This window comes from Neoarius graeffei, chromosome 19 (assembly GCF_027579695.1).
Source record: "Neoarius graeffei isolate fNeoGra1 chromosome 19, fNeoGra1.pri, whole genome shotgun sequence".
In the NCBI taxonomy this organism is placed as follows: domain Eukaryota; kingdom Metazoa; phylum Chordata; class Actinopteri; order Siluriformes; family Ariidae; genus Neoarius; species Neoarius graeffei.
In genome coordinates, this window is record NC_083587.1 from 57,245,956 (window position 1) to 57,266,894 (window position 20,939).

Here is a 20,939-nt window from a genome sequence, read left to right on the forward strand (position 1 = left end):
GATTTGTAAATTACTGCATTCCGTTTTTTATTTACAATTTGTACTTTTGTCCCAACTTTTTTTGGAATCGGGGTTGTACATCATGAAGAATTAAAGCCCCTCCTTCACAGATGAGTGAAAATATTGAATAAATTTCCTCTTTTTGATTGCTTGGGTTAAAAATGCCAAGTTATGATGACTGAATTGATTATTCACTTAAATATGAATAATATGATACATTTTGGGTATTTGATATGGCAAAATAGGACACAATGGAAAAATCAAGAACACACTGGAAAGATGAGAATAACGGCGGTGGTAAAAGAACAGCGATTGTACCGGCTGAAGGTCGCGCGGGTCTCTGCTGCGGGGCGCGAGCAACGGGACATCACTACCGCACCGGACGGAGCGCGAGGCAGGGGCGGGTCAAAATGACTGGCCGTAGATTCTATCAAAAGTTCGATCTAAATTGACCGTGGTTGCAAAATATTGGCCAAAAATACGCAAACACTACGAAATATGAAAGTAAGATGAAAAAGAAACATTCTATTGCCTTATACTGCAAGACTAAAACAAAATAAAACTGTCTCAACTCACCTTTTCAGTGATGAAGTCCAAACAGATCACTCGCGTAACACAAAGACTGCAAATGGAAGCGCAATCAACTTCTAACTGTTGGAGTGGAAAATTCCATTCTATACAAGCAAATTGTTAATGTGTGTCCTTCCCCGCACACAAATGACACGCTACGGTAAAAAAAAATAGACCACAACTCATTTTATAGCTCAGAAATTCATACAAGACCAGCTACCATCGTAACATATTCTGTAAGAAACATATTCTATACCTAACTTTCAGCTTTCGCTTTAAAAAAACAAAATCGCAGATTTGTAACTAAATTTTTTTTATATGGCGTAGTGATTTTAAGTTAGTACTTTTGGTGAGGTCGTGACCTTGACCCTGAGGCTTTCCGTTTAGATCAAAACACACGATCGTATTGGTTTTGGGTCTGCGGAAAATGGAGTTACGACGGTGATCAAATATTTTGCATGATGTTTTATTACAGTTATGATTATTCTGTGAGTGCACCAATCCCTTAGGTGTATAAAGTTACAACTTAAAATACAATTAGTGATAACTGTAGACTTTTCAGTGGACTACAGCCTTTTTAAGGAAACGTGATGGAGTCAACCATTTATCATGTCTCAGATCAAGCTGCCATTTTTCCACAAATTTGCGGAATTTTTGCCAAATTCTAAATAGAGTATTCACATCAAAGATTTAGTTTTATCTGTATTTTTCATCATTTTATTTCAAATTAAAACCAACATCACCATTCGAAACTTTATAGTTTATTGATATTTAGTGGGGTACCCCCACAGTACCCAGTTTCTGAGACAGACCCATATTCTTAGCATTTAATTAATAATAAAATTTCTTTTGGTATAGAAGTGAATCAAAATAACTTCCACTTCTGACTTTCAGCCGTTACACTGGTTATTCGGGCAGCACGGTGGTGTAGTGGTTAGTGCTGTCGCCTCACAGCAAGAAGGTCCGGGTTTGAGCCCCGTGGCCGGCGAGGGCCTTTCTGTGTGGAGTTTGCATGTTCTCCCCGTGTCCGCGTGGGTTTCCTCCGGGTGCTCCGGTTTCCCCCACAGTCAAAAGACATGCAGGTCAGGTTAACTGGTGACTCTAAATTGAGCGTAGGTGTGAATGTGAGTGTGAATGGTTGTCTGTGTCTATGTGTCAGCCCTGTGATGACCTGGCGACTTGTCCAGGGTGTACCCCGCCTTTCGCCCGTAGTCAGCTGGGATAGGCTCCAGCTTGCCTGCGACCCTGTAGAACAGGATAAAGCGGCTAGAGATAATGAGATGAGATGAGACACCAGTCATTAATTTTGTGCTCTTCATTTTTCTGACTCCGGCAGAGCATTTTAGTTTGGTTTGGATGACACAACCGTTTACACACAAGGTGTGTTTAACACGCTGTTTTCTACCACAGTACTGTTGGTTAGATGATGTTGATTGATTTTTCTTTACGATCCTCATAAAAATCTCATCATTATGAGGTTGCTATGATGTAAGAGGAGCAAAACATGAAGCGTGTGCTGTTGGAAAGCAATCATTTCAAGGGTGGTAACAGTAACACTTGATGATTTCTGTATAACAGGAAGTGTTTTATTCTCTGTGTGTGTGCGCGTGTGTGTGTCTTTTATAAATATAAAATTTATTTTGAACCGGTTTGCCATTTTGACAATGGGCGTTCAGTCAGTGGGGGAAAACGCTCCGAGTGACGTAATCTGAGTGAAATATCAGGAATTATTTTCCATACAGTACACTTTTTCGATGGAATAAAAACGTGTTCTATTCCCTTCTAGCGGGTTTCATTCGTTTGGTTTGATAGCATGCAATATTGTTAGCATATCGCCTATCCTACGTGTATTACGTCACTCTACCCAATGGAGAACGAGCGTTGAATATGGTTTACGATATTGCACGCTTGTCAAAACGGCATGTTACATGTCGGAGATGTAAAACTTCAGCGCTAGCAAGCAACTGTGACAATTTGTAAACAAACATGGCCGCCAGGTTTGCTTCATTAAATACAGAAGATTTTGAGAGAATTTTGAAAGAGACGTGTTGAACACCCGAAAGCAATGTGTATGTATTATTATTATTATTATAATAATAATAATAATAATAATACTGGCTTTTTTTTTCCATGGTATATCAGATATATTCCATTCAGCAATTTCGTTCAGCATTATGCTAACTGAATGGACTATATCTGATATACCATGACGCAAAGTCGGCCAATATTATTTAAATATGTCACTCAGATCTGTGATGTATTTCGTATGAAAAATGTGAGTTTTTCAGCATGAGAGAAACTTCATATCTTCAAACCAGCGTGTGATTATTTTTTTTTCCTTTGTATTATATCGACACATTCACAAACAGTCCCCAAATTTTATCAAAACGATTCATCGATTTCATTACGAGTGACGGAAGTTTGTGTCACGGTGTTGGTTCTCCATGTCCCGGATGTAACTCGTATGAAAAACGAGTGGTGCATTCACGGGCGCAGATAGAGGGGGGGATTCGGCCCACCCAGATTTAAATTCACCTCGTTCGGTCCCCCCCCCACTTATAGGGAGGAAAAAACATCTATGCTGTCTTTCTTTGCATAAGGCAAACCTCACGGAAAAATCAAAGGACTAATTACCATTCGGTTTATTGCGGTGCACAGCAGTACAGACATGGCTGCAACTGCGCAGACTGCACAGGTTGCGAGCTCTGCTTGGTTGCTATGGTTACCCACAACAAGTTTGACAGGCATATCGGGGACAGCGCCTCCTAGTTCAGGACCCCAACATGGCATGATGAAGGGTGCCAAAAGGCAGAAAACGATTGCATCGTTTTAAAAAAAAAAACGACTGTAAGTAAACTGTGCCTTACTTTATCATATCACCTTGCAATTTTTTGATAGTCTGTTCAAAGTAATGTTGTAGTGAAAGTAAAATCGTACGGAGTAGAGATGCCTTTCTGGTAGCCTCCTTCTTTCGGTGGTAGCCTGTAGATACAGTGCTCAGAAGGCAGTTTTAATGTTTAATCTGGCGTTCCCTGCGATAATTTCAGCGAGCATATTGTTTCATAAGGAAACTTTGCGAAGAGTTGTTGACTGACTGCCGCTCACGCAACACACAGGCATAGTTAGAAAGTCAGGATGCACTGGTTTACACTTTACACACACACGTAGCCCAGCCTCTCGCTATGTTTAACAGTTGGAACTTAGCGGTTTTAAAACTAGTTTTGCAGTTTTGCAGTTTCTGTGCGTGATGATAATGTGTAAACTTTGGATTTCCATAGGCTATGTTAAAATGTTATCATTGTCCTGGCCTGCAGGTAGTTCCTGGTGATGGCAGTGAGGGAGGTGAAATAACATGTATACACACTACCGTTCAAAAGTTTGGGGTCACCCAGACAATTTTGTGTTTTCCATGAAAAGTCACACTTTTATTTACCACCATAAGTTGTAAAATGAATAGAAAATATAGTCGAGACATTTTTCTGGACATTTTGAGCATTTAACACCAGAAGTCCCAGCATTTTTCTGTCTACCTAGAAGACCCACATAGGGGCCATTTGGCCCGACCGCTTTTCCCCAATACACTAATCACTCATTTTGTTATGGTAATGAGGCTGTTAGTGGCAGTTTGTGGGGTGAGGTGGTCACATTTCACACACTTCACACTTCAGTGGTGAAGTCATGTTGGCTACTTCTGTGTGAATGTGAGAATGAGGAATAAAAACACATTCTATTCTAAAATGTGAACATGTGAATGTCCCATGTGACCATAACGACTCATGTGACTGCAACCAGACAATTGTTTGATGGATAAATACCTCAGTGCACATGGACTATCGCTTCAGTTCCCTCAAGAATTTTGTGGTGAAAGAAGCTCCTCTCCAAGGAACGAAGATGCAGAGATTCAGCATTCAACAGGCATTGTAAGATTTCATTTCTAAGCTATAAGGTAACTAACAGCCACATTTCCATAACAAAATGAATGTCTACAGGGAGGACTTGGGGCCAATTGGCCCTCTTGTGGGTTTTCTAGGTAAAAAGGCCAAATGGCCCCTGTCTGGGACTTCTATTAATCGACCCCACAAATGTGATGCTCCAGAAACTCAATCTGCTCAAAGGAAGGTCAGTTTTATAGCTTCTCTAAAGAGCTCAACTGTTTTCAGCTGTGCTAACATGATTGTACGAGGGTTTTCTAATCATCCATTAGCCTTCTGAGGCAATGAGCAAACACATTGTACCATTAGAACACTGGAGTGATAGTTGCTGGAAATGGGCCTCTATACACCTATGGAGATATTGCACCAAAAACCAGACATTTGCATCTAGAATAGTCATTTAGCACATTAGCAATGTATAGAGTGGATTTCTGATTAGTTTAAAGTGATCTTCATTGAAAAGAACAGTGCTTTTCTTTCAAAAATAAGGACATTTCAAAGTGACCCCAAACTTTTGAACGGTAGTGTGTGTGTGTGTGTGTGTATATATATATATATATATATATATATATATATATATATATATATATATATATATATATATATATATATATATATATACACACAAAATGGAATCATTTGCTGACGGCTCAGTCCCCCCAAGTTCAAAAATCCTATCTGCGCCCCTGGGTACATTTCCCAGTAAAACTGTTTGTCGTGTCATGAATTATTCTAATACATCCTGTTCCCTCTTTGCTGTCTTTTCTATGATTTGCTGATCCAAGATCAGCAGGTTGTGTGGGCGTTTTATTTATTTATTTATTTATTAAATTAAACGTTCTAACAAACACTCATTCTAATATGCATGTTGTGCTGAAATGTGTGTATTGTTCAGGAGACCATCCGCACAGCGCTGGCTATGGGGGCCGACCGCGGCATTCACGTGGAAGTTTCCGGAAAGGACTACGACTCTCTCGGGCCTCTCCAGGTGTCCAAGATCCTCGCCGCGTTGGCCAAGAAAGAGGACGCTTCCCTCATCATCCTCGGGAAACAGGTAGCGTTTTGAACAGATTTCCAGAAAATGAAGCTCTGAGAGTGTAGAAGAAGCACCAGTGGTTTGCAAGGTGCAGATATACTTCAGTCACCATCACGAGACGGCATATCCGAGCCAAAATATCCAGTTTCCAAGTCAAACTGTACCGTACGCACTGCTAAGCTAAAAGTCGGTCTTTACATCTGTCCTTTTATTAAAAAAAAAAAAGCTGCATGTTGAATTTGTTCTTAACAATATAACCACTAAAGTGATGAAAACAGATGGGACTTTTATTTTCGGTCGGGGAGGCCGCCATAACTCCATCGTGTGTGATGCCATTTTCCGTGAGCACAGCGGAGGTGTACAAGTGCGTGCTGTACTGGTGTCAGCAGGGCAAGTATTCTGTTAGGGAGGGTTGGAGGTAACTGCGGATGTCGGTGCAGAAGATCTTTTATTGTAAAGAAAAGTGCAAACGGTCCAAATCAGCAGGCATACAGTACATCGTGAACAGTAAAACAGGTAAAAGGTCAAGCGAGGCACAAACAGAATATTATAGACAGAAGTAGGGTCAAAAACAAGGAACAGGAAACGGAAAGCAGGAAATAGCTCGGTAACGTGTCACAACAGCGCAATACTTCGCAAAGTAAGTCTGCATTCTCAGTCCTTATTGAATACAGGTAGTTTCATCCAGTAGTTAAGTACGGAAGCCGAGAGAGGCCCTTCATATAATCCTTTTTTTATATTCACCTTGTTATCCCGAGATAACGACATAATTAATTCAGGATCTCGAGAAAACACAACTAATTCGAGATCTCGAGAATACAAAACCGTTATTCCCCAGATAATGACACAACTAATTCGAGATCTCGAGAAAACAGGGTGTCCGCGGATCCTTAAAAAGTCTGCAAAAGTCTGATATACAGTATATGGCGTTTAAGGCCTTAAATAGCCTTATATTTTGCTAATATTTCGAAGTGTGGCATTAATTTCATATGGGTGGCATTAAATTTCATCGGGGCACAAAAATATGTTTGTACTTTTTTTTCCGTGCTAATGTTGTTCAAACAGCGCACGTCAATGTGTAACAAGAAGATGGCAAAAAGACCACTCTGTACCTAAAAGTACAGGCGTCACACAACACTTAGGGGGCAGTGTTTTCCTTATAGTGTTGTGGGAAAAGACGAAGAAGTGGTTTCTTTAGCGTGACAGACATGTAGGATGGGGAAGTGCAAGTTTAGGGACAAGTGGCTTGAGGACCAGAAATATAGCGGTTGGTTGTCAAAAGCAACGTCCGAAAATGAAGCTCGGTGTAAACTCTGCAAGACATAAAGTTGGGAACAATGGGCCTTGACACTCACATGAAAGGGGAAAAGCATAAACGCTTTGCTGCCAGTCAGGTAACAACAGTTCCCATGCAGATGTTTGCAGCACCATTGCAAACGTTAGCGCAAAGCCCACTTTCCCTTCGGTGCCTACTTCTCCCAGCACAAGTGCCTTCGGTGCTTTCGCCTCGACCGCTACACTTAAGGCTGAAATACTGTGGGTTCTGCAAGCAATTGACCGACACCACTCCTACAATTCGAACGAAGACGTGGGCACCGTCTTCAGGGCAATGTTCCCGGATTCTGAATATGCAAAATCGTTTACTTGTGGGAAAGACAAGATTCTGTTCATAAACTGGCGATGCACTGATTAAAATATAAATATGCTTTGACCATAATAGCCTAGAGTCTGATTTTTTAAAAATATTTTTTCCCCACGGTAGTGGTCTTATTTTTTTTATTCTCACGGGTCTTAAAATGGCCTTAAAAAGTATTATTTTTGGTTATCAGAAATGTACAGATACCCTGGAAAACAAAACCGTTATTCCGAGATAACATAATTAATTCAGGGTCTCGAGAAAACAGCACAACTAATTCGAGATCTCGAGAAAACAAAACAATTATTCCGTGATCTCGAGTAAATAGCTGAGAAATGGTTCATTCAGGTGCGCCAAGAGACTTGTGATATGCTGACCTTTGGGGCTATTTCTCATTCTGTATTGAGGTTTTTCACCTGACGTCACAGGGTCACGTGACGCCCCGGTGTCCGCCTTTTTGAAGGTCAAGCTAGCTAATGTCAACAACATCATAGCTGGTATGTTACTGTAGCAATGTTTACGTTCAGTCATTTGGATGACTGTTAAAACCTTTCAGTCTCAATTTTTTTCCTTTACTGTATTTACTAGTTTACTGTAATTATGATCCGGCAGCTATTTACGCCGGATCCAGTGTAAATAGCTGCTGGAGCGCACTCCGGCTTGCTCCCCCTCAAATTAAGCAGCACGCTCCGGCTTGCTCCTGGAGTGCTCCGGCCGAGGTTCCGGAGCGCGTTCCGGCTTGCTCCCCCTCAAATTAAGCAGCGCGCTCCGGCCGAGGTTCCGGAGCGCGCTCCGGCCGAGGTTCCCCTCAAATTAAGCAGCGCGCTCCGGCTTGCTCCCGGAGTGCTCCGGGAGCAAATCGGAGCGCGCTGTTTAATTTGAGGAGGAGCAAGCCGGAGCGCGCTCCAGCAGCTATTTACACTGGATCTGGTAGCTGCCGGATCATAATTACAGTAAACTAGTAAATCCAGTAAAGGAAAAACTTGAGACTGAAAGGTTTTAACAGTCATCCAAATGACTGAACGTAAACATTGCTACAGTAACATACCAGCTATGATGTTGTTGACATTAGCTAGTGCTAACAGCTAGCTGCTAGTACACTGCTACAACACAGACCCTAATAATACAGTTCTTGATCATTGCCTGGTAACAGCAAATTTATAACGGGCCATGTCTCAACAGACTAAGAAGTTATTTCAATGACATTTAATAACATTTTGTTTATCCTGAGGACCGAAAGTAAATGAAAATGTGAACAAACCTTAGCTGTAATAAGATGGCGACCACCGGCTCCAGGGACAACCCGCTGATGTAGGCATGTTACCCAGCCTGACACAAAATATTTGTAGGCATCCAAACTCTTATACGCTTTCAGATCAATACCTGTGTATGGCGATGGGTTTTTAACGACATAGGTATACAGATCATGTGGGCCGAAGTCAGGTAAAGACGAGGGCTTCGTGTACTTCCGTACGTCAGTGAACAATCCTGGTGGAAGCAGGTAAACGTCATTCTCTAAGCCTGCTAACCTCAATTTTTGCAAATACCTCTCCCTCTGCTCGCCCTGTAAATGCCCTACATCACTGGATAGTGAAGGTGTTTTCTGCATCTCGCTCCTTTTTCTTTTATGTTTTTCGTTTGTCGCCTTCCTCGCATTCAAACTGATTCGAGCCGTGACGTCCAAAATGGCAGCCTCACATGACTTGGTCACGTGGGTGAAAAACCTCAGTAGACGCAACTCTGGTCATTAGAATGTCTGGAATAATCGATCACCTAATAAGGCAATATTTTGATCAGGGGTTGACAGGGAGAGATTGCATTAAGTCTTTTAATAAGGGATAATTTCAAAATTAGTCCGCAGCACCTCCGCAGAAGGCTGGCCCCCCCTCTCTCTCAAGGCATCGTAAAAAGCCATTTCTGCTCTGTTACATGTCCACCAATTTCTAAGTCTTCGTTGTCTGACCCACAGGGGGGCGCAGCTCTGCTAGAGAAATCGGCTGTTTTCTCGAGATCATGAAATAATTTTGTTTTCTCGAGATCTCGAATTAGTTGTGGTGTTTTCTCGACATCCTGAATTAATTATGTCGTTATCTCGGGATAACAAGATGAATAAAAAAAAAAAAAAAGATTATATGAAGGGCCTCTCGCGGCTTCCGTAGTTAAGACATTTCGTTGCACGATCAATTATTTTATATTTCAGATATTTGTTTGTTCGAAAAAAGGAGGAATTCTCAATGGAATTTGACCGAAGCAAAACATTTTTGTAAAGCAAATGAGTGCCATAGTACGTGCACTTTTGACAATAAAGAGCGTACTAAGGGCGGGTAACCACGTCGGCCCGTGCCACTTGCTGACCCTGGGATGAGTTCACTCCCTTGTCAATGCAGGCTGCTTGCTTGTATGTCTGTTTCTGACTGGATCCTATTAAATCTTAAGGCGCGGAGCAGCGCGCTCCCGGGGGCTTTGTTCACGAATCCCGGGCCGAGGTGTGGTCCTACCGACCCGAGACCATGCTCTCTCAAAAGGGGAGGCTTAGATGGAGGTGCCTGTAAAATTTAGCTTTGCTGTGAGCTCCACTGGTCGAGTTATTAAATTTTAAAGCTGGCTGGATCATATTAAATCTCACGGCATTTGCTTTACAAAAATGTTTTCCGCTTCGGTCAGATTCCCTTGAGAATTCTTCTTTTTCTAACACGAGTACCTGAAATCTAAAATAATTGGTAGTGTATGAAAAAGGCTTTCGACGAGCTGTCTCAACTTTTCTTGGGTTTCACGTGACGTCACATCCGCCTCATTAGTTATTCAGAACTTTAGCTGGTGGTCTACCAAAGCTCAGTCGACAAAGCATTTGTACGGAGAAGGTGCATTGCTCGCGTGAAAAATGCCTTACGCTTGTGTTGTTTCAGGTTGTTCGAATCGATCAAACCGTGAAACTGATCAGTTTCTTCAGGGTTCCTTGTGAACTAATATAAAAAAAAAAAGGTGGACGAACACAGGATTTCACAAAAAGATGTCGAGAAAGGTGGCTTTTGAACCTCTGACTGAAATCGAAGGGAGCAGAGTCGAAGCATGCTCGAGTTTGCAGTGATCACTTGGTGAAAGGTTTGTATCTCCCTCTCGGCGACGTCCTTCGTGTTTTCCAAGGACTTTTCTTGCTATGTGTCGTTATTTAATGGAACTTTTTTTTTTTAAGTCACGAAGCGCTAAAGTCCCCAGCTGTTTCTTTGTTTCCTCCTCACTCCTCACAAAGTCCATATGCATGAAGGTCGCGACAAAATTCTTCCCCAGCCGTACAGTTACAATGCGCCGTGATCACTTCTCCGTCTTGTTTAACTAAGATCCAGGTCTTTTAAAGGGGTTTCTGATGATCTTTGTGAATGATTTACCTGAGAGATAAGAGCCAACACAAGTGAGAATCAAGCCAACTGTTTGTTTTCACTTCAACTTGCAGCGCTTCGTTGTAAAGACGTGAACGAAAAGCTTAAAAAAAAATACTTACACATGCAAAAACAATCCAGGATTCATTCGGCAATGACTTGATCCCGAGGTCCTTTACCTAGCCACGTACAAAAAAGTTGTAAGCCTCCATACTCTTCCACGCTTTCATGTGTTTTGCGGTGTAGAAGGACGTCTGCAACACCAGATAGTTCGAGATGTCGGGGAACTCGACTGAAGGGTAGTTTTCGAGATCGTATGACACATCTTTCTTTCCCAGCCTATCGAGGTTGATTCTGTTGCACATAGCAATCTGTTGAACGTATCTAAAGCAAGAAATGGCTTCTAGATTACAAGCATACTCTAAGTTATCGCTAGTTGTTTGCACTACGGCAGCCATTTTGGTTTGCTTGACCACCAGTGGTTTTACCGGAAGTGAAATCGCGAAGAAAAGTTAGAATCCAAGAACATGGAGGAGCTGACCCCCAGGTACGGTATCACCCATAATGCATTGCGGTAAACAAGCGATGATGTAGTTATGGGTTAGGGTCATATGTCTGTGTATCTGGCTAATCCAGTATGGCCGCGCCTGGGGAAATGACCCAACGGACTGATGTTACAACTTTAACATGGTTTTTAAAGCTAAAGTCCACTTAAATTTTTTTTCCCTCTGGAACATCTTGTATTATGTATAATGAGGGACCCCGTAATTTCGAAATTTCTTGGTTAATCACTTTAAAACGTTCTGCCGTCAGCATGATTGCTGTCCTGAGGTGATATAAATAGCAGGATACCAGGAAACGTTCACTCGATGTACAACCCCGATTCCAAAAAAGTTGGGACAAAGTACAAATTGTAAATAAAAATGGAATGCAATAATTTACAAATGTCAAAAACTGATATTGTATTCACAATAGAACATAGACAACATATCAAATGTCGAACGTGAGACATTTTGAAATTTCATGCCAAATATTGGCTCATTTGAAATTTTGTGACAGCAACACATCTCAAAAAAGTTGGGACAGGGGCAATAAAGAGGCTGGAAAAGTTAAAGGTACAAAAAAGGAACAGCTGGAGGACCAAATTGCAACTCATTAGGTCAATTGGCAATAGGTCATTAACATGACTGGGTATAAAAAGAGCATCTTGGAGTGGCAGCGGCTCTCAGAAGTAAAGATGGGAAGAGGATCACCAATCCCCCGAATTCTGCGCCAACATATAGTGGAGCAATATCAGAAAGGAGTTCGACAGTGTAAAATTGCAAAGAGTTTGAACATATCATCATCTACAATGCATAATATCATCAAAAGATTCAGAGAATCTGGAAGAATCTCTGTGCGTAAGGGTCAAGGCCGGAAAACCATACTGGGTGCCCGTGATCTTCGGGCCCTTAGATGGCACTGCATCACATACAGGCATGCTTCTGTATTGGAAATCCCAAAATGGGCTCAGGAATATTTCCAGAGAACATTATCTGTGAACACAATTCACCGTGCCATCCGCCGTTGCCAGCTAAAACTCTATAGTTCAAAGAAGAAGCCATATCTAAACGTGATCCAGAAGCACAGACGTCTTCTCTGGGCCAAGGCTCATTTAAAATGGACTGTGGCAAAGTGGGAAAACTGTTCTGTGGTCAGACAAATCAAAATTTGAAGTTCTTTATGGAAATCAGGGACGCCGTGTCATTCGGACTAAAGAGGAGAAGGACGACCCAAGTTGTTATCGGCACTCAGTTCAGAAGCCTGCATCTCTGATGGTATGGGGTTGCATTAGTGCGTGTGGCATGGGCAGTTTACACATCTGGAAAGACACCATCAATGCTGAAAGGTATATCCAGGTTCTAGAGCAACATATGCTCCCATCTAGACGACGTCTCTTTCAGGGAAGACCTTGCATTTTCCAACATGACAATGCCAACCACATACTGCATCAATTACAGCATCATGGCTGCGTAGAAGAAGGGTCCGGGTACTGAACTGGCCAGCCTGCAGTCCAGATCTTTCACCCATAGAAAACATTTGGCGCATCATAAAACGGAAGATATGACAAAAAAGACCTAAGACAGTTGAGTAACTAGAATCCTACATTAGACAAGAATGGGTTAACATTCCTATCCCTAAACTTGAGCAACTTGTCTCCTCAGTCCCCAGACGTTTACAGACTGTTGTAAAGAGAAAAGGGGATGTCTCACAGTGGTAAACATGGCCTTGTCCCAACTTTTTTGAGATGTGGTGTTGTCATGAAATTTAAAATCACCTAATTTTTCTCTTTAAATGATACATTTTCTCAGTTTAAACATTTGATATGTCATCTATGTTCTATTCTGAATAAAATATGGAATTTTGAAACTTCCACATCATTGCATTCCATTTTTATTTACAATTTGTACTTTGTCCCAAATTTTTTGGAATCGGGGTTGTAGGTGTAAAAGGTATAACTGTAAAGAACCGGGTGAGTCAAATGAAGAAAACCTTTTAAAGTGCATTGCGGTAAATGATACTTGATTTTCATTACACACCTGTAATATATAAGGTTTAGAGTAAAGCAGGTCAAAGGGTTCAGGCGTGATGAAAGAATAACCGTAAATGTTTTTTATGACCTTTTTTTTTTTTTTTACAAGTTTGTCATATTAAGTTGTTACATTTTGTGTATTTACAGTGTTGTAGTAAATAATAAAATTCCTGTAATTGCTAGCATCGTATATTGCCTGGTGTACAAGTTTCCGTCATTTCATAGAGATTTTATCTTTACAGCGTGGGCAGGTTAAATGAAGTTTTCCATAATCTCATGGATAGCGCGTAGTTTATATCTTTTCAAGCGCTTATGATCTCGCTTTGCTTCAGCGAAAGTTAACTGAACGTGTTTGTTGTGTACCAGGCCATTGACGATGACTGTAATCAGACGGGTCAGATGACCGCCGCTGTCTTGGACTGGCCCCAGGTGTGTATGTGCTTTTTGTTTGCTCTCTCACACACGCACGCAGTGTAGTGTCTTATTTTCTGTCCATGATGTATGGCTTTTTTTTTTTTTTTTTTCATGCTGTGACATTTATTTGCATTTCAGTCGCATGCGTTTGCTGTTGTGGTCAAAGCATTTCATACACGCGTCATGAACATGAGCGTCATGGTAATATCGAGTTTTTGGCGATTTCTTTGAATTGTAATTTTACTGGGGAAGAATGAATCCTATGACATGCATCTTTAATAGGGGAGGGAAAAACAAAAAATGTGGTGCAGAAGTTTTAATTAATTAAATGTTTCTTGAATTAATACGGGGTTAAAGTGCATATCACAGGTAAATTCAGGAGCAAGATCAATGTAATTCTCCTATTTTATATTACTCCATGTACACACGTAGCCGGGTATTTTTAAAACCGAACATTTTCCCCCCCTCCGTTTATAAAAATGTTTTATCCACACCACCTCGTCTTCGAAAAAAATCCCTTCCACACATAACCGAACATCTGCGTTTTCAATCACATTCATAAGCATTCCAAACCTGTAGATGGCATTATTTCCCCAAATCCTACCCCCTAATCACATCGCCTATGCTCTTGGAGCAGTAGTTGGGCTTCTAAAATTAAACAAGTAAATAGCACCTGCACAATAATTAACGCTTTCAAGGCACTACTCCGATCCATTACTCTTTAGCTAGCCGCACACTACGCCGATTTTCAGCGTACCGAGCCAACTGAAGTCGCGAGTCAGGCGTAAAGACTAGTTTTCGATGGTACCGACTCATCTCACAGCCGATTCGAAAAACTAATCGGGAGCCAGACTGATCGGCGAGAGTCGCTAGCAATAGCCAATCATATCTTTCGCATATAACGCGTGACATCATTAAACACAATTTCTAGCGCGAGAAATGCGTGTTGGTAGCACCTAATGCAGGTATATACTGTAATTCCATAGACTGAAGCTTTATCCATAGACACAGTGGGCTGGAAAGCCACTCTGCTCAAGTTGTGTGGCTGAATTCCAAATCGCTTTAACTCCCCTATACAAGTGCACTATTTAAGGTTGGAAATAATAGCTCATGCAGCCTAGATAGTGCGCTACATATTCCATGTTGTGTCATTTGTAATTCAGCCTGTAGCATCTTCAAGTGTTGGATTTAACAGTAACTATATCCAATAGCCAATCACAAAGCTATTAAGTTGTCACGTGTCGCTTCAATCGCGACTGCACTCGTCAACAGTTGGGGGATATGTGCGTGCCCTGTCGGGAGTCGGCTCTGAAATGGGTCGGTTCGGTACCGCGTGGATCGCCGCTTAATCTGGCTTCTGCAGTAAACAAAGGTCGCACGTTTGACGTCAGGGCAGATTTGTTGTCATTTTTTTGGCGCAGATTGTGACGTTCTAAAACGCAAAACTCCAGTTATCTCTGTCTACACGAAAAGGCATACACGGAGTTTTCAAAAATCTTCACTTTGCCCGGAGTTTTTTTAAATATTTGTTTTTGATGTGTTTTCATGTGGATGACAGGCCAAAATGTAGAAAAATATCTTCGATTTAGCAGATACCCGGCTACGTGTGGACGGGGTCTTAAACTTTGGTCAAATATCTGTAACATTTCTGCATTCTCTGCAATTTTTATGCCTCCACCACCTTAAGGTGCAGGAGGCGTTATGTTTTTGGGTTGTCTGTCCGTCCGTGCGTGCGTGTGTCCGTCCTGAAACCTTGTGAACACGATATCTCAAAGGCTAATAAAAGGAATTTCACCAAACTTTCACCATTTGTGCACTTTGGGACAAACATGAACCGATTAGATTTTGAGGTTAAAAGGTCACAAGTCAAGATTACTGTTGCCCCTTTTCCACCAAAGCAGTTCCAGGGCTGGTTCGGGGCCAGTGCTTAGTTTGGAACTGGGTTTTCTGTTTCCACTGACAAAGAACTGGCTCTGGGGCCAGAAAAACCGGTTCCAGGCTAGCACCAACTCTCTGCTGGGCCAGAGGAAAGAACCGCTTACGTCAGCGGGGGGGCGGAGTTGTTAAGACCAACAACAATAACAAGACCGCGAAAGATCGCCATTTTTAAGCGACGAGAAGCCGCAGCTGTACAAACACGAAGTCATTTATTATTGTTGTTGCTGCTGCTTCTTCCGTGGTGTTTTTTTGCTTCGATATTCGCACCAAGGTTTATGCAAACGTAGCGACGTAACTGACGTATACAGCGACGTAATGACGTGGCTTCCCTTAGCACTGCGAGCTATGGAAAAGCAAACTGGTTCTTAGCTGGCTCGCAAGTTGAACGAGTTGTGAACCAGCACCAGCACTGGCCCCGAACCAGCCCTGGAACTGATTTGGTCGAAAAGGGGTATGTGAGGTCAAATGTCCATCCCCAAATCACAACTTAAGGCGTGTAGTCTACCAGGTGGAGGCATCCCCATCGACGCCGTTGGCATTGAGTTCTATCTAGTTTTTTTTTTTTTTTTTTTTTTTACCTTGCGCAATACCAGAAAAATCCAGCTGAAATCAAGCCATTTGAGGCGAATTGGTCCGCCTCTGAAAAAACTTGCCATTTGAATTTCCCGGCAAACATTGATTTCCGTGACGTCGCGTGCGGGACGCCTCCTTCTGAATCCTACGTCAGCGCTGGTTTGTTTATGAGAAAACGACCTGGTGGTTTTCTGCAAATTTCTTCAACGTTATCGTGTAATTATTAAAATGGTTAACAGATGTATCGTAGGAGGGTGTCGCAACACCAGTCATGATGGGATTAGTACTCATCGTTTCCCAAAAGACCGGACAATGAGAGAGAAATGGGAGCGCTTGGTCTACACAGGCTGTGCACTGAAACCGTGCAAAACTCTCGCAGCCTGCTGGCGCTTCCGCAGGTGACGTCACGAATCTGGCACCAGACTCCCTTGGGATTTTTCCAGACGCGTTTTGTTTTATTTTTTTCTGCTGTAGACAGATGGCCTTGTGCAAAATTACCCTTCTGGATGAGTGTGTAAAAGGGCATTCTTTCATATATTAAAAAAAAAAAAAAAGAAATTGGTCCAGAATACGCACTTTAAAAATATTCAAAAAGCACACCAAAGATTTCAGAAGCTTCACCTTGAACAGATGCTTTTGTGAGCCATGCTCAAGCTTCTGTCAGAATTCTGGTTGGATATTTTAACCACTCGTCCTGGCAGAATTAGTAGAGTTCAAATATATTTCTGTGTTTCTTGGCACAGACCTGACTTTCTTTAAGCATATCAAAAAAATAAAATGCACTAGAGCGGCAGCTACAATTATCGACACTTGAGCGATTTACTTCCTATATGTAAATTGTGCATGAATAATTACTCAAACTTCCACTGGAAGGAAGGAAAAAAAAAGTAATTGGGAATCAACTCTGCATATCAGATTGTGTGACGCCGTTCCACAATTATTGACACCCAAATGATTTATTTATAAAAAAATAATCAGTATGTGGTATTAAGTTAACAAAACAGTTTTTAATGAAAATTAGTTTAACATTTTTATTTAGTACAAAATCTTTTTTTTTAAATAAATATATGGATGTCGGTGCTTACGTAAATGAGGAAGTAATTCTAATGTTTGTAAGCAGCATAAAGATTTGACACAGGTTAAACGTTTTGTTCCACTTTCAAAGTATTTTCGTAGATCACATTTCGTTAATCATTCATTGTTTTGTATTAATTTCTAGTTTTGTAGTTTACCAATAAATGTCAACAGGGAACTGAGATTGTAACCACATGAACATCCAGGTCAAAGATCGCATGTCATTCCTTGAACCAAAATATAAAATGTCTAAAGATATTGTAATACGTGGTAGATATTTACAACAAACTGCGCAAAATAAAAAATCTGAATATTTCAAGCATGTAATTTTATTATTATTTTTTAAATATGCTAGGGTCTATTTCTGTTTATTGCAGTAGGATTCCAAATACTCTATAAACATTCCATTCTGTTATGAATCAGAAAAAAATATATATAAATCACAATTTTTTTTTTTTAATTTACTTTTAATAAAATATTTCATCTACTTCAACAAGGTTACCCAAAGATCGATCCATAACAGTTGTAAATGTCACTTAATTCCACAGGGTGTCGATAATGGTGGACACCGGTGAAAGTGATCACTATTATCAACACCTTGTGTGAAACGAAAGCAGCATGGTGGTGTAGTGGTCGTCACTATCGCCTCACGGCAAGAAGGTTCCGGGTTCGAACCTCGCAGCCGACAGGGGCCTTTCTGTGTGGAGTTTGCATGTGTCCTCATGTCTGCGTGGGTTTCCTCCGGGTGCTCTGGTTTCCTTGACAGTCCAAAGACATGCAGATTCAGTACAATGGGGCCACTGTAACTGGCGCAAGCTGTAGTGGTTTCCCAGCCATAATGTATGTACATATATAGACATTGCTATGGCAAAGCTAATAAATCAAATCAAAAGAGTAAGAAACAAAGTAGGTTTCGACGAGGAGATCATGAAATATCGGTGAATTTGATCAGTAAAAACATGTCCATGATCTTTCCACCATGCTTACCTATGATGATAACGTCCGGGTTTTCCTCAAATTGCTGATCATGCTGAAAAAAATTCCATCTCAGGTAACGAGCTGTGTCATCAGACGACAAGATCAAAGTGTGAGGCAGTAATTAACCAATAATAACTGTTGGAACTGAAACTCGCCTTTTGTTTTTTGTTGGTAAATCTGAAAAGGTGTCGACTGTTGATAATTGTATAAATTTTTATACACACACATGCTCAGTGGTGTGGGTTTTTTATTTTATTTATTTACTTTTTTTAAGTTCGTCAGGCCGGATGAGCCTTTGCGATCACGCGTCATCCGTCCATCGTTGTCATCGTCTGTCCACAATTTACAAAAATTGCTACTCCTCCTACAGGATTGATCAGATTTTGATCAAACTCGCGTACAATGCTCCCCAGGTGGGTGTGCATAAAAGTTATTGAGACAGTGGCACCTGTCGTTTACAATTTTTTGGGGGGGGTTTCTGAAATTTTTGGGTGACTCGTCACATTAAACACTGCTCTTTGATCAGATTTCAAACTCTCACGCAACAATGGCCGGTCTGAGCTACAGCCTCATTGATGCTTTTTTTTTTTTTAATTAAGATGCTTCATGTCTTAAATTTATGATGGACGTCGATTCTTTACTTAATCGAGCGGTTCTTGATGTAATACAGTATGGATTGCTACAGTTGTGGATGAAATGGGGCCATTTTACAACCCCGATTCCAAAAAAGTTGGGACAAAGTACAAATTGTAAATAAAAACGGAATGCAATAATTTACAAATATCAAAAACTGATATTGTATTCACAATAGAACATAGACAACATATCAAATGTCGAAAGTGAGACATTTTGAAATTTCATGCCAAATATTGGCTCATTTGAAATTTCATGACAGCAACACATCTCAAAGTTGGGACAGGGGCAATAAGAGGCTGGAAAAGTTAAAGGTACAAAAAAGGAACAGCTGGAGGACCAAATTGCAACTAATTAGGTCAATTGGCAATAGGTCATTAACATGACTGGGTATAAAAAGAGCATCTTGGAGTGGCAGCGGCTCTCAGAAGTAAAGATGGGAAGAGGATCACCAATCCCCCTAATTCTGCGCCGACAAATAGTGGAGCAATATCAGAAAGGAGTTCGACAGTGTAAAATTGCAAAGAGTTTGAACATATCATCATCTACAGTGCATAATATCATCAAAAGATTCAGAGAATCTGGAAGAATCTCTGTGCATAAGGGTCAAGGCCGGAAAACCATACTGGGTGCCCGTGATCTTCAGGCCCTTAGACGGCACTGCGTCACATACAGGCATGCTTCTGTATTGGAAATCACAAAATGGGCTCAGGAATATTTCCAGAGAACATTATCTGTGAACACAATTCACGGTGCCATCCGCCGTTGCCAGCTAAAACTCTATAGTTCAAAGAAGAAGCCGTATCTAAACATGATCCAGAAGCGCAGACGTCTTCTCTGGGCCAAGGCTCATTTAAAATGGACTGTGGCAAAGTGGAAAACTGTTCTGTGGTCAGACGAATCAAAATTTGAAGTTCTTTATGGAAATCAGGGACGCCGTGTCATTCGGACTAAAGAGGAGAAGGATGACCCAAGTTGTTATCAGCGCTCAGTTCAGAAGCCTGCATCTCTGATGGTATAGGGTTGCATTAGTGCGTGTGGCATGGGCAGCTTACACATCTGGAAAGACACCATCAATGCTGAAAGGTATATCCAGGTTCTAGAGCAACATATGCTCCCATCCAGATGACGTCTCTTTCAGGGAAGACCTTGCATTTTCCAACATGACAATGCCAAACCACACACTGCATCAATTACAGCATCATGGCTGCGTAGAAGAAGGGTCCGGGTACTGAACTGGCCAGCCTGCAGTCCAGATCTTTCACCCATAGAAAACATTTGGCGCATCATAAAACAGAAGATACGACAAAAAAGACCTAAGACAGTTGAGCAACTAGAATCCTCCATTAGACAAGAATGGGTTAACATTCCTATCCCTAAACTTGAGCAACTTGTCTCCTCAGTCCCCAGACGTTTACAGACTGTTGTAAAGAGAAAAGGGGATGTCTCACAGAGGTAAACATGGCCTTGTCCCAACTTTTTTGAGATTTGTCATGAAATTTAAAATCACCACCTAATTTTTCTCTTTAAATGATACATTTTCTCAGTTTAAACATTTGATGTGTCATCTATGTTCTATTCTGAATAAAATATGGAATTTTGAAACTTCCACATCATTGCATTCTGTTTTTATTTACAATTGGTACTTTGTCCCAACTTTTTTGGAATCGGGGTTGTATTATTTATATTGTTAATTACTGTTTGCGGTCACACATTAAGAAGGCAAGAAACTTGTCCACAAATTAACTTTTTAAGAAAGGGCAGACTTTTTTTAATTGAGAAGCATTCCAGGTGACTACCTCATGAAGCTGGGTAAGATGATGCCAATAGTGTGCGAAGCATCGAGGTAAACGGCGTCTACTTTTGAAGAAATCTAAAATATGAAAGCTTTTTGTTTTTGTTTACTGCAGAAGTCCACATATGTTATTTCATAGTTTTGATGTTTTTCAGTATTCTACAATGTAGAAAATTATCAAAATACAGAAAAACCCATGAATGAGTGGGGGTGTACAAACTTCTACGAGAGATCTATAGCTCTCATAAAGGTGGAGTGCCGCTACTCAGTCCAAAGTGCACTGCTTTTCATATAACAGCACAGTCCAGACTGTGTTATTCTGCTTACATAACAGCAATTTGCACTGATTACATTATTTCATTATTTTATAAAAGAACGCCGCGTCGTGCCGTTTTAATGGTTTATAATTGG

At 41.0% G+C, this 20,939-nt stretch overlaps 1 protein-coding gene across 1 annotated transcript in view; it reads left to right on the forward strand.

The window, feature by feature from the left end:
* Positions 1–20,939, forward strand: part of etfb (electron transfer flavoprotein subunit beta) — a 49,185-nt gene that overhangs the window by 15,157 nt on the left and 13,089 nt on the right. Inside the window, exons 3-4 of the mRNA XM_060900954.1 lie at positions 5,398–5,556; positions 13,490–13,552. Coding sequence (XP_060756937.1) covers positions 5,398–5,556; positions 13,490–13,552 — 222 coding nt within the window. The remainder of the gene's footprint in view (positions 1–5,397; positions 5,557–13,489; positions 13,553–20,939) is intronic.